At 53.2% G+C, this 12,116-nt stretch overlaps 1 protein-coding gene across 2 annotated transcripts; it reads right to left on the reverse strand.

The window, feature by feature from the left end:
* Positions 1-4,220: 4,220 nt before the first annotated feature.
* On the reverse strand, positions 4,221-12,115 carry LHX1 (LIM homeobox 1). Of its 2 annotated transcripts, XM_032321672.1 has the most exons (5): positions 10,453-12,115; positions 8,420-8,646; positions 8,046-8,323; positions 6,451-6,616; positions 4,221-6,103 (listed from the first exon to the last, which is right to left on the reverse strand). In XM_032321672.1, the coding sequence occupies exons 1-5, from the start codon at positions 10,620-10,622 to the stop codon at positions 5,724-5,726; spliced, it is 1,221 nt and encodes a 406-aa protein (XP_032177563.1). In that variant the 5' UTR covers positions 10,623-12,115; the 3' UTR covers positions 4,221-5,723. The 2 variants fall into 2 exon arrangements, with proteins under 2 accessions (XP_032177563.1, XP_032177562.1); XM_032321671.1 differs by lacking the exon at positions 10,453-12,115 and having other exon boundaries at positions 8,420-9,047.
* Between the last annotated feature and the right edge of the window lies 1 nt (position 12,116).

Genomic DNA, 12,116 nt, shown 5'->3' on the forward strand with positions numbered 1-12,116 from the left:
CGGAGCCTGCGTGTCACTACGGGCGTTGCTAGGAAGAAGGCGGAAGCGCGTGGAAGGCCGTAGGGACTGTCGCGGTCCCGGCGCGCGTGCGCGTGCGTGGAGGGGGTGTGTGGGGAGGTCCGGGAGCGCGCGAGGGCACGTGGCCTCTTTTGGCGCTGAACAGACGTTGCAGTGCGCGCGGCCCTTGTCCCCTTGCATAAAATATGCTTCAAGATTTGTCTGAGATTCGATTAGAAATAAAGTGTGGGGTGGCCGTGGCCTATGGTGGCTGATTTGAAAAAGAGAAGGGAGTAAACGATAAGATTCTTCAGCCTCAGGTGCGCTTTGGGGCACACAGAGACTGGGACCAAAACAGGTTGGGCATTTAAGGAGGAGTCTGGGGGCGAGGCACATGCCTGCGACCCCGTGGTGTTCAGGATTTAAGAATCCTACGTCAGGGATGTGCATGTGTAACTGTGCGGCAGACTGTTGGTGTCGTTATTAATAGGAATAATTAGAAGTCGCTCCAACTGTTGATAAATAAAGATCAATTCTGTGGTTTCTCCAAGTAGCCTTGTCTTAGGGAAAAGGGGGTGGTGGTGATTACTTCATACACTCATTACTGATATCTCTTCAAAGGTGAAGGCATACTTAGACACTTGAAACTGGTGCACAGATGCAGAAAACCTCAACGTCTACCGTTAGAGGGGCACAGGGAGACTCAGAATATAAAGACTTAATAGGATCAGTTTAATTACACCCAGCCACACGGAAAGATACAATCCCTTTATGAAGCATTCCTTAACTGCCCGCTGTGTGGCAGGCATTGCTAGATGAGATACAAAGATGAGTAAGTTAAATTCTCTCCTGAGAAAGTGATCAGCCCAGGGGGCCAGACAAACTTGTAAACACAAACAGCAATAAGGGGATGATAAGGGTGAGTGGTCTATCCTTCCAATATCTGTTTGAGGTCACCTGTAGTAACCTAGAACCCCATAAACAGAAACTGCATCAAAAGAGTCCAGGAAATAGTGTTAAGGGTTCCAGGCCAGTTGGATCCCACAGCTGAACAGCCTAGGAACTCTCAGCTTACCAGCGCTTTCCTGCAGAATTTAAGAGAAGTGAGGGTCCCTGACTTTCACAGTTTTAATATGCCCTCAGGGTCAAGAGCAATGAGAGGCCATCACTTTAGTGAGGTTTGTTTCATGTCCCCTTCCTAGGTGGCTGCAAAGGGGAAGGAGAACCCATCATGGGGGAGACCCCCTCAAACATGAAAGGGAAAGAGGGGTGCTAGGACGGAAGCACCCTAAACAGGGGACTAAGGCAAAAGAAAACTGCTTTTTTGCCAGCAGTAAGAGAATTCAGGCTAGAAAACAGCTTTGTTTGTTTGTTTTTGTTAACACATCCCCTGTAATTGCAGTCTGGTGCCTGCAGTCTGCGGGCCCCCAGAGCAAAGCAGGCCCCTCAGGCTGCAACAGGAGCCTTAGCCTTGGGCTTCAAAGGACAAAATGTTTCTATCCGCATTTAGGGAACTACCTCCTCCAATCCTCTTCCCTTCCTATTTTGAACAATGGTACTTAGAATCCTTGCCTTTAGGTAAAGAAAAGGAAGAAAATGGAAAGGGAGGCAAGATAGTTCAGAGAGTGGGGACCAGGATAGAGAAGGGAGAGTAGGTAAGCAGAACTTGGGCATTTTCTGCCCAGAATCATCCACCTGAACTATCATCTCTGAACTATCTCCACTGACTTGGGAAGCCTTTGGAGGAAGGAATCAAGGCTACTCTACTCCAGTCACACACATCCCAGGGCCCCCAAAATGCTCCTCCTGCTTTCTTACCCCATACTAAGGGTTTGGGGGAGGCAAGAGGAAAGAATTCTAAGACTTAATATGCAGCTGAGAGAAGTTGAGGCACAGGGCAGGGAAGCACCCTCCTAAATGCTCTCTCTATGAGGCCCTCCCTGCTTGCATTCTAGTGTGTTGAAAGAGGGGTTTCCTGTTGGGAAAGGGTCTGGAGATGGAGGGTGGACTACAAGAGAATATATTTAAAAGACTGTACCTCCTACAAGAAACTTAAGCAGATTTGATGACCAGAGGGATGGGAATAAATGGGAGCATTCTCCAAAAAAATAGTCCTCTCCAGAGCTGGTCAGAGGGTCTCCTGGTTCGCAGTTCTCTGCCTGCTACCTATGGGCTGCAAAGTGAGAGACAGATGTAGGAATAGCTGATGGGCAGGGGTGACATTAGATTACCCCTCACCCCCCACCACTGTCCCAATCAACTTGTCCTATGACCTGGTGTTTCAGGAGTTTAGGGAACTCAGGTTCTTGCCTGCCTCTCTTCTCAGATGCATCAATCCCCATGTCCCAGGTCACTGCCAATGTCTGTCTTGGCTCTCCATGCTTGTTCTCCCTGACCTTGTCTAGACTGAAAGCAGCCCCCAGTCTCCTCCAGCCTACCCCCAGTCTCCTCCAGCCTGGGGAAATTGGGAGGGTGAGCTTCAAGTCCCTAGCCCAAGGCAGGCTGGAACCCTGAGGGCAGATGGCAGAGGCACGGAGGTGGCAGCTTTAAGATGGCCGCAGGGAGAAAGCTAACTGCCAAGCCTAGCTGGAGAGGAGACTGCCCTTCTCGGAGGGAGGGGACAGTTTGTGCTCCCTGTGGCCCTTGAGCCTCTCCTGGGAGCTCTCAGACAGCCGGCTGCCCGCTGATGGTGCTGCACTTCTCTGCACCTTAGGGCTGGAGGTGGGCAGCGCTGCTCTGTTAGGAAGAATAGTCCTTGATATTTCTACACCTCCTCCTCTCAGGCAGCTCCCAATCTGACTGCTAAGCTTTGCCACCTGTTCAGGTATTTCTTTGGGTTCAACAGGGAAAGACTGTTACGCTGCCACGGAGTCAGCGAGAGGAAAGGAGTCCACACTGAGCGCCCAACTCAAAACGCTTCTTAACAAGTACCGGATTCCACAATAAAGCTGCTAAATAATTCAGCAGCCCTGATAGGAAAATGCAGCTTCCCGTGCGTGTACGTTCAGTTAAATGAATGTCTTTAAAGGGGGTGGCTATAATGAATAGGTTGGCTGTGATTTAATGTATATACATGCTAAAGGGCAAAAACAGCTAATCCAGGGATTGCGTAAAAGCGGGTCAAGACTTGTGCTGCATGCAGAAGCTAGGAGTTTCAAAAGTCTCTCCGTATTTCATAAATTTGGATTTCTGAAAGAACACTGTCAGGTTCCTTCCTGATAGTCCTCCCCATTAGACAAACCATCATATGGATGCGGTGAAATATTGCTCATTTTAGAGCCTTCCCTGCAGGAAAGATACACTTGGTTGTGTCTTAACAAAATATGAAAACGACATTGGAAATCGCATACCATTTAATGTAAAACCTTCGATTTTTAAAACGAAATAAATAATCCAGACTGAAATCTAGAAATTCTGGTACTCTGATAGTATCTTATATTAAACACACACGTATTCCATAGTAGATAAATATTTAAATTCCTTCCATGTTTAATGAAGGCTTGGGAGAGATTGAAGTACTTTTCAGAACCTATTGGCAGCTCCCAGATGAAATTTGATTTCTATATTGGTTATTTTTTGCTCATCTTTCAGAGAAAGGTGGTATATATCTTGTGCCAGGCAAAATAGTTTACCCTTTGGGAAATTTCAAATGTAACAAACACTGTAAAACAACTCCTTCACCATCACCGTCAGTTCTCTGAAAGGATTAAAGTATTTAATTTCTAGCTGTACTGTACAACTATTTTACATTATCTTTTAAACCGTCAAATTAAAGAGCAGGATTATCTATGGGAAGTGAATTGAAACTGAAAAGGACCACCTCTAACTATATATTTACAGGTAACTGACTTTCACAAGTCCCACCTTCGGAATGTGCGGAATGGGGGATAGAGAGAGTGCATGAGATCTCATGCCTAATCCTACTGGGAACACTCATTTTTAGCCCTGGATTTGATTTCTATTTCAAATTCTATATTAACTTATCAGCAAATATCTCTTCAACGATATCAGTTAAAGCCACAGAATGCAAATTCGTAGTTAATAACAGCAGGAAGCCACGGAGAAAAGCAAGGCTGGCATTAGCAAGGGGATTCAGCCACAGCCAAGGTAAAAAGATATCCCAGGCCTGCCTCTCTTCCTCCTGGCTTCTGAGGGGCCATTCAGCTCCCCACCATTCTCCCCTCTACTTGTTAAAACATCAAATAACACACCAATTATCTAAACATCAGATTTTCTATTTTTATTAAAAACTCACAAATTTATTCAACATGTTTTCTTTCATACAGTGAATGGTCTAATATGCACTGGAGGTCACACAAGCTTAGGTTTATCAGAACAATAAAAGACATATGAGAAATTTAATATATAAAGAAAAAAGTAGCAGCTGTTGACTGCATATTTGACCATAAAATTTAAATATTTTGGACTTTTATTTTAAAGACACAAAAATAAAACCTGTGTGGGTCTATATAAGTCATATTAACAATTCCATGAATGTTCAACAGGACTAAAAATTAGCAAAGATGTTTTTTTAAACCTTGTAACACTTTTTTTTTTTTTTTAACACTTTCTCAGGTTGTGGTGCTAGGCACCTTTACAGTATTTGTGCTATAATTATTCTATTTGGCAAGTGTCTGAATATCATGTTTTCTCTTTGCCTTGTGTAAACAACACCTTTTTACATACTAGCACAGTGAGCTGCGAGCCCTGCAAATCTGTCAGAACATCTACAGGAAAAGAAAATGAACAATTTTGGTTGATTGCTCAAAACATTTTGTTTTTGAACAAGAGGTTTCAAAACAGGATATATTAATAAAACACTGAACTCCTGAATTTAACATTATACGTAAACAGTTGACTGTTTTTAGTTCAATAGTCTTTTTTTTTTAACTTTTTTTTTTTTTTTTGTATGTGTGAAGGTAGAATACTTTCTTGTACAGTTGATGTTCAAGTCATTTTACTGAGAGGTCTGGCTGGAGACCATCCTATCCAGGGTGTTTGTGTGTATCTGTGTGTGTGTAGAGCTTTGTGAAGGTAGAAGAGTTGATACTGAGGGCTTTACATTTAGAATTTTGCTATTTTGGCAAAAACAAAAAACCAAAAACCCAGATAGACAAAAAATATATATATATAGTCCCACCTGATGCACAGCAGGTCGGCGTTTCTGCAGCTATAAGAGTTTGTTGTCGCTGCTCCTGAACACTGAGACAACACTAGTGAGACATTTCCCGGAGCCAAAACCCTCCGGGCTAGCCCGGGAGTGCCCCGGGCTGCTCCACCTCCCTCAACCGGCTGTGCCTCTCCGCCTCCCTCCCTGCGGCTCCCGGCGTCACCACTGGCTGAGCGTCCCCGCGGCCGCCTTGGGTTTCCTGTGCCGTCCTCCAGCCGGGCGTGCACACTTGGGGCGTCTGTCCCCACATCCGGGTCCAGGTGGAAGATGGGGAGAGGTCTGCATTTCCCTTCGGGAGCCCCAAATCTGTACCTCGCCATCCAGCGCATGGATCTCAGTTCTGCCTCCAGGCGGTTTTGGATCCTGTTTCTTGTCCCCCTTTCCCATCCGGACTCCCCAGACGGAAAATGGTCCCCGAGGCTGAGGGAAGTGTGTGTGTGTGTGTGGGGGGGGTGACTTGCTTTTTATGGTTTTTTTTTCTTCTTTTTTTCTATTTTTCTTAAATAAAGGTTCATTTCTGTACAACCACGAACTCCGCGGACTGTGCGAGATCCCGCTACCACACGGCCGCCTCGTTCATTTCGGGGGGGTGAGACAGGTGGTTCCCATAGCTCGCCCCGCCGTTGACCGACAGCGATGAGAAGGGCGGGCTGGGCCCGAAGACCTCAGCCGACATTGAGTGTAGAGGCCCGGGCAGGCTGGGCTCTGGGCTGGGCGAGTCCCCTGGGGGATGCGCCAGGATGTCAGTGAACCGTTGCGCTTCGCTCGACGGGTGGTGTCCGGGCAGCGGGTGCTCCAGGCCGCCCAGGGGTGTCCCGGAGGGCCCGGACGACGGCACGAAGGGCAGGTCCACTGGCGTCTGAGCCTGCGAGGACGGGGGGCCTTGCGGGAAGAAGTCGTAGTTGCCCCCGGGCCCATAGTACTCGCTCTGGTAATCTGCGGAGCGGCAGGGAAGAGGATGTCAGGGCGGAGGAGGAACGAGGAGAAAGGCAATAGAGGGAACTCGCTGTTGGGGGGCTCCCCTGCGGGGCTCCCCTGGCAGGAGGGAGGCTGCCTGGTGCAAACTTTGGAGCTGCTCCCTACCAGCCCACCCGCCTCCTTCACGGTCAGGAATTCAGCACTAGGTGCCGACTATCGACCCTTGATTTACTCCCCAGCCTTCTCCACCTCTCTCCCGCTCGGCACTTCTCTACAGAAAACCGGGAGCGCCTCCCGCGCTGCCACCCGCTTCCAACGAAGCCAACCCCGGCTGGCCGCGCCCTGCCACTCGGCAGCACACTCACCTCCGTAGAAGGAGAAGGGCCCGTTGGGGATGAGCTCGCCTGGCTCCAGGCGGTCCACCAGCGGCCGCATCCGGCGCGGGCTGCGGAAGAAGGCGTGGCGCCGGGCGCCCAGCGCGCTCAGCTGCTTCATCCTCCGTTCCTTGGAACGTCTGTTCTGGAACCACACCTGAAGTACACACGAGGCCGGCGAGGTGAGGCCCCCGGAGACCCTCCCCTCCCCCCAACTTCGGGTGCGCGGCTGATCGTCCCGAACCCCTCCAACCGCTAGCAAGACTCATGTCTCCCAAGTGTGTGCGTGTTGTGTGTTGTGTTGTGTTGTGTTGTGTGTGGCGGGGGTGGGGTGGGGGTGGGGGGTTATGTCTCTGAGTGGGCCGCGCAAGACGGCCCCAGAGCCAATGATATACGGGATTCCCGACTGGGGACCTGGGCAAGCCTCCCTGCCCGACGTGAAGCAGTTGGAGTTGTTTCCAACAGTCACACTGTCACAGTTTCAGCTCCTGGGGGCTCTACACACATAGACAACCTCCCCAAATAGTGTTGGACACACACAGCTTCCCATTCACGGTCCCTAGCAGCTCCCTCCCCCGCATGATCGTGACAGAGAACTAAACAGTCTCCTGTTGACACTCGGTCTACCAATGACAGTGACACCAAAACCCACAATCTCCTTTTCACAGCCATGCAAATCTCCCAGTGCAAAATATACTTGTCCACAGCCTCTCACTGACAAGGACACAGACATGCAACCCTCCATTCACTGCAGGTTGGCACAGCCTCCCAGGGGCTACAAGGCCTCTCCTGGAAGGCAGCCTGCATATGTGTTCCCTGGCACACAGCCTCCAGGCACACCCAGCACATCCTTGCAGAGCCTCCACAAGTGAACCACTCACCTCACTGTGGGCCGGATACTGGGGCCCAAATCACATGCAGCCCCAAGTCCTCACAACACAGTGGCACAGATGCCCAGATATCTACCTCGCCTCGCCTCCGTATTCCACTCTAGACTGCCAGAGCCTGAGCTGACTCCAGCCCGGGGCCTCTCCCCTTTCAAACCAGGATGCCCCATCTCTCTCTGGAGAAGATGTCCATCTCTCTGCTCTGGGGCTTTTCTAACTTAAGTAAGAGACCCACAAAGTAGGTGGGGGACACAGAGGGAGATCTATGTTGTGGAGAAGTCAGTGGAACTGATTAATTCTGGCATGCTCAGAGACCTCTGGGCTCCTTCCAAAGGTGAGTGTTGCAGAAGAAAGGGTCCCAACTCCCTAGTGGCATCCAACGATGTCCCCTCCTCCGGCTTCAGGCTGAGCTCCCCATCCCTCCCCCTCTGCCAAGACCATCACCAGCTACAAACTGGGAAATGGAGGGAGCCTAGGGATTTCCAGATGCCCTCCGCAACGGGGCAGCACAGCACAGCACAGCACAGGACACCAGGGTAGGGATGTGTCTGGGCCTCTCCAGTCCTCCCCGCTCCAGCCTCCCAGGACTCACTCCCCTCCTTGAGGCTGGGTTTCCCCAGCTTGGCCTGGGTGCTGGCCTAGAGGAGCCATGTCGGTCTGGATGCTGGGTGGGACTGAGTGGGATGCCCACGCCCTGACCTGGATGACACGCATATTGAGGCCAGTCTCCTGAGCGAGCTGCTCCCGGATGTGGCGCGTGGGCTTGGGAGTAGCAGCAAAGGCCGCCTTCAGAGTTTCCAGTTGCTTTGCCTTGATGGTTGTGCGCGGCCCCCGTCGTTTGGCGCCCAGGTTCTGGTCGTCATTCTCATTGCTGCCCCCTTCCTTGTCCGATACGTTGGCACTCTCCGAGTCCTTGGCGTCATCCTGTGATGGGTCTTGGGAGTCTGGAGACAAACTGGGGTCACTGCCCGTGGTGGCTGAGGAGAGGGAAGGGACAGGTGAGCAGCGGCTTCACAGGGCCTTCTTCCCCCAGGACCCGCCCGCCCCTAACGAGCTGGGAATTGGGGCCTCACCCGAGTGGAGGCTGTTCTCTTTGGCGACACTGCTGTTGCTTAGGTAATCCTCTTTGCAGACAAATTTGTTCTCGTCGATGATGTAGAGCTCCTCGCCAGTGGAGAGTTGCTTGTTACACATCATGCAGGTGAAGCAGTTTAGGTGAAACACTTTGCTCCGTGCTCTCCGCACCAGGTCGCTAGGGGAGATGCCCTGCGCGCAGCCAGCGCATTTGGTACCGAAACATCTGCGGGATGGGAGAGGACCAATTGGTGAGGGGCAAGGGGAGAACGGAGGCCAGGAAAAAGACGACAGATTAGGAGAGAAAAAGAAAGTGGAGGAAGAAGAGGTGGAAGGGGAAAAATGAGGAGAGACAGCGGATGGAACCGTCAAGAAGGCAGGAGAGGGCGCGGGGCACCAGTGAAAAGTCAGACACATGGTTAGAATGAGAGAGCGAAGGGCCTGAGCTGCCCCCACCCCCGCCTCATGCCCAGGGTTGTCCCAGAGGAAAAGAGCGCCTTGGGAAGACGGTAAGGCGGCGATTGGAAGGGGAAGGGAGGCACTTATTTTCCTGTTAGATTCGGAGAACATTCAAAATCTAATCAGAGCTCCATGTAAACGCGTCCCGAGCGCCGCTTTTCTCTCCTAGCGTCACCTTTCACCGCTAAAGGACCCGCGCGTATAGGCTGAGGGTTGGCAAGGTCCAGTCCCGCCGCGGGTAGAGAAACAGCCGCGGAGCGCGCCTCCGGCTGCCGCTGGGCCGCCACCACGTTCAAGCCGAAAGCCGGGCAGGTTGGCCACCGCGGGGCTCTAGATGCCGGGCTGCGCTTTACGGGAGCCAGGCCTCTGGGGCCCGCTGGCAGCTGGCACCGTTCGCTGTTCTCGGGTTCGGCTCCAGCCAGTATTGGGGACAACAGGCGCGGCCGGCCGAGGTTCAGAGGCTCAGCCCGCGCTTCCTCCCGGCGATATCAGCCTCACAGCGCTTTTCTCCATGGTTCCCCGCAATCAGAGACACGCTTCCTGGGGCAGCGCGTTCTAGGCCACTGAGCAAAGCGACCCGGATGGTTTCGCACCCTCACTCCCACTCCCAGTTTGATCGGTCACCAAAAACTCAGAGGAGAGCAGAGAGCAAGTCAACCGAGTAAACTGGGAGGTTTCAAACCAGTACAGAGGAATTAAAATTCGCATTTGCTCCTATTTCTTCTCGGTTGACTTTCGTGTTTGTGTGGATTTCGTGGCAAGACAGTGCGTTCGAGAGAATACATTAAAATGCTAAAACGAAGGAAGGGCGTCTGGAGAAGTCTGCCGGCTCACAGGAGCCGGGCCTGGGTTTTCCCGGTTTTCGGCAGGGAGGTGGGGCAAGGGGATGGCGGGCAGTGCCTGGGAGAGCTCCTAGCGGAGCCTGCGCCACAAAGCCGAGGTTCGCGTTGGGCGGAGGCAGATACTCCCGCCAACCCAGCAGCCGGGAAGCGGAGGGAAAAGGTCTTCCCGGAGGCTGGAGTCCTGGGGCATTTCACAGGCGTGGTTCACTGTGCCCAGGCCGGCGCTTGGAGGCCAGTCGGGGTTTCAAGAACACCCTGGAATGTGCACCATAGGCGTTAGGGCAGAGTTTTTCCCTTTCGCCGCCAAAGCGAGGGACTCAAAACACTCCAACGCAAAAGCCTCCGCGGTTCCCGCCAAGACCTTTTGGAGAGGAAAAGGCAGTGGCATGGATCTAGCCCGGTAAAGACAGAGCTGGGGTTACACCGTCCTGGGGCTATGCTGCTTCCTTCTAAGCTTGAAGGGGCTTCTGGGCTTCTGGGATCAAGCGGACTCACACCCTTTCTCCCCAGGCACGTGCAGCTAAGCCGGGACCCACAATTTCCAAGACGCAAGCTGGGCCGCGTCCCCTGCGCACTGCGCGCCAGCTGGCGAACAGGCGGGTGCCCATGGGACTTGGCTGCCCTCTCCAAGGCTGCTCCTACCACGGTTGCTTCGGCCACGCTGACCTCTGATCCCAAGCTGGAGAGCCCACGGGGAGGGAGCAGCAGAGGCGCGCCAGGGAAGTACTCACCGGAAAAAGTCGTTCTTGCAGTAGAGCTTGCCTTCCCGGGAGAAGCACTTCTCGGTCAGGTTGCATTTACATTCACAGCACTGGACGCACTTGACGTGCCAGGCCCTGTCCAGCACGTTCAAGAGGAAACGGTCCAGGATGGGCCTTTTGCAGCCGGCACAGTGCACCATGGTCTTTGGTTTGGTCGGGTGAGGCCGGGAGAGAGAAGAGCAGGTAGAGCCCAGGGGATGACTCCCGAAGACCTCAGCAAGAGCTCCCCAGCCCCTCCAAAAAGAGGAGACACACTGGGGGTGCAAGCCAAAACCCGCACCAGGAAATCAAAAGGGGGTGAAAATGAGGCTGATGGGGAGCAGAGGGCACCTCGGTGGACTGTGCAGCCTGGGAGTCCCAGGGCCCCGGGACACAGCAGTGCCGCCGCAGCTCCTGGGGCGAAGAAGAGTCTCGGCAGGCGAGAACGCAACTCTTCTGCCCAGAGCCCACGGAGGAGTGAAGGTCACCGAGATCGGCGACGGGAACCGAAATAAATAAAACGGAGTCGGAGAAAGAAGAGGAGGACGCAGCGAGCTTGGGTTGCAGGGAAAGCGCCGTGGAGTTCTCTTGGGCTTGAGGTAGAGCTGTCAGAAGTCAAAGTGCATCTGCTTTTGTCGGGGTGTGAGGGCGGGTGTGTGTGTGCCAGGCTGCCTACCACCGACCGGGATTTCCCCTCCTCTTTTTTCTTTTCTTCCTTCCTTCCTTCCTTTCTTTTCTTTCTTTCTTTCTTTCTTTTTTTTTTTTTTAAAGAAAAGAACAAAACCAGTGGAGAAGCTCTGGATCCTACACTGCCGGCATCGCGCAGCGGGTCCGGACGCGCAGGGCGCCCGCCGCTGGCCTGGGGAAGGGGGAGGGGGTAGGCCAAGGGAGGAGGGAGGGAGGGAGGGAGGGGAAGGCAGGAGGAAGATCTCGTTGTTGATTGTTGTTGCTGCTTAAATTTCCCCCGTTTGGAGAAGTGTTTGTGTCAATCGTGAACGCAGAGGGACAACTCCAGGCGGACGCAGCCAGGTGCGCTTGCTTGCTCCCCACCTCCCCAGCCCCGTCACCTCGGCCCGTGGCCTGCCTGGCGGCCTCCGTGTTTTCAGGACGGCCCTCCCTGTTCCCGGACTCCTTCAGGGAGGTGAAACGGTCTGGCTCCTCACCGCGCCTGGCCGTGCATCGTGGCTCCAGTCACAACTCTCGGCCGCCTGGGCGCGCAGCCCCGCATCGCTCGGCCCGCGCTCCGGGGGCCTGCGTCCAACCCCACAGTCGCTGGACTTTCTTTTCCTTTTCCCCCTTTTGTCGCTGTGGTGGCAAATCTGGGTTTCCTTTCTAGCCTCTTTCCTTCCTTCCTTCCTTTTTTTTTTTTCTTTTTTTTTTTTTTTTCTTTTGCAGCGGGAGGAGTCGGGGGGGAGGGGGAGTAGCTTGGAGAGCTTGGAAAAAACGTCCTGGTGCAGCAGCTACAGTTCTGTGTGGCTGGAACAGCTCAGCAAGGGCCGCTGCTGTCGCCGCCCAGGCCGCAGTTCGTTGCTGGCTGTCCCCGGACAAGCGTCCCTCTGTCCCTGGTCTCCTGGCCCAGTCCGCCGCCCTGGCGCGTCTCTCCCCAGCTCCAGCGGCTCGGTCACTGCTCCTGGCTGTTGGCTGAGCTCTGGAAG

This window comes from Mustela erminea, chromosome 18 (assembly GCF_009829155.1).
Source record: "Mustela erminea isolate mMusErm1 chromosome 18, mMusErm1.Pri, whole genome shotgun sequence".
Classification (NCBI taxonomy): Eukaryota; Metazoa; Chordata; class Mammalia; order Carnivora; family Mustelidae; genus Mustela; species Mustela erminea.

What these genes read in the sequence shown, in the direction of transcription:
- LHX1 (XM_032321671.1), bottom strand. Translation starts at nt 8,990, where the DNA reads ATGTTCTCCGAATCTAACAGGAAAATAAGTGCCTCCCTTCCCCTTCCA. An exon ending in AGAGAACAGCCTCCACTCGG is followed by an intron (nt 8,324 to 8,419) that starts GTGAGGCCCCAA and finishes CCCTCTCCTCAG; the next exon opens with CCACCACGGGCAGTGACCCC. An exon ending in TCAATATGCGTGTCATCCAG is followed by an intron (nt 6,617 to 8,045) that starts GTCAGGGCGTGG and finishes TGTGTACTTCAG; the next exon opens with GTGTGGTTCCAGAACAGACG.